Here is a 712-nt window from a genome sequence, read left to right on the forward strand (position 1 = left end):
CCCCCCCCACCTTTTTCTTCCGTTTTGTTAATCCGATCGGAATGCTAAACGTTCTTAAGGGGAAAACGATGCGAGTGACCATGCCTGTTTGACCCCAGGAATGCTGCAGGATGGATGGATAAATAGATGGATGGATGGGTTGCCAGGGATGGAGATAATCCCACTTTCCCCCCCATTTTATGCATCCTCAGACATTTCCTTCCACACACACACACCCGTATATATCCCTGCATGGGCGCGTGTGTCTGTCGCAGTGTCCTCGCCATCCTAGAATGCCGACAGATCGCGAGCCAAGCTGCTGCCAAACACAGCACACACACACAGACACACACACACACATGCACGCACACAGGCACACGCCGAAAAAATAAAATCCTCCTTACACATTCTCCCGCTTCTTCGCCTTCGCCGCCGCCGTCTTCTTCTTCTTCTGTAGGTGTCTGGTGGCCAGCCTCGGCTCCTGCCGCGGTTGCCATGGCGACGGCGGCAGAGGGCTGGTGGGGGGCGTCGGGGGCGTCTCTGTCCCGCTCAGCTGACAGCCTGACGGGGGCCTCGGAGGAAATGTCTGCACTGCAGCTGTTAGGGGTGGGAGGGGGGTGATCGGAATCGGACGGGGGGGTGTCAGTATTTTTGTCAACACATAAGCAACAGATATTTGATACTGTGTTAGATCTCTTTTTTTTTTTTTTTTTTTTTTTTTATAATACACTGT

At 52.9% G+C, this 712-nt stretch overlaps 1 protein-coding gene across 2 annotated transcripts in view; it reads right to left on the bottom strand.

The window, feature by feature from the left end:
* arhgef49 (Rho guanine nucleotide exchange factor 49) overlaps positions 1–712 on the bottom strand; it is a 16,257-nt gene that overhangs the window by 7,350 nt on the left and 8,195 nt on the right. For both annotated transcript variants that reach the window (XM_019875472.1, XM_019875481.1), the window contains exon 3: positions 384–576. In XM_019875472.1, coding sequence (XP_019731031.1) covers positions 384–576 — 193 coding nt within the window. The remainder of the gene's footprint in view (positions 1–383; positions 577–712) is intronic.

Source organism: Hippocampus comes, unplaced genomic scaffold (genome assembly GCF_001891065.2).
Source record: "Hippocampus comes isolate QL1 unplaced genomic scaffold, H_comes_QL1_v1.1 scaffold321, whole genome shotgun sequence".
NCBI lineage: Eukaryota > Metazoa > Chordata > Actinopteri > Syngnathiformes > Syngnathidae > Hippocampus > Hippocampus comes.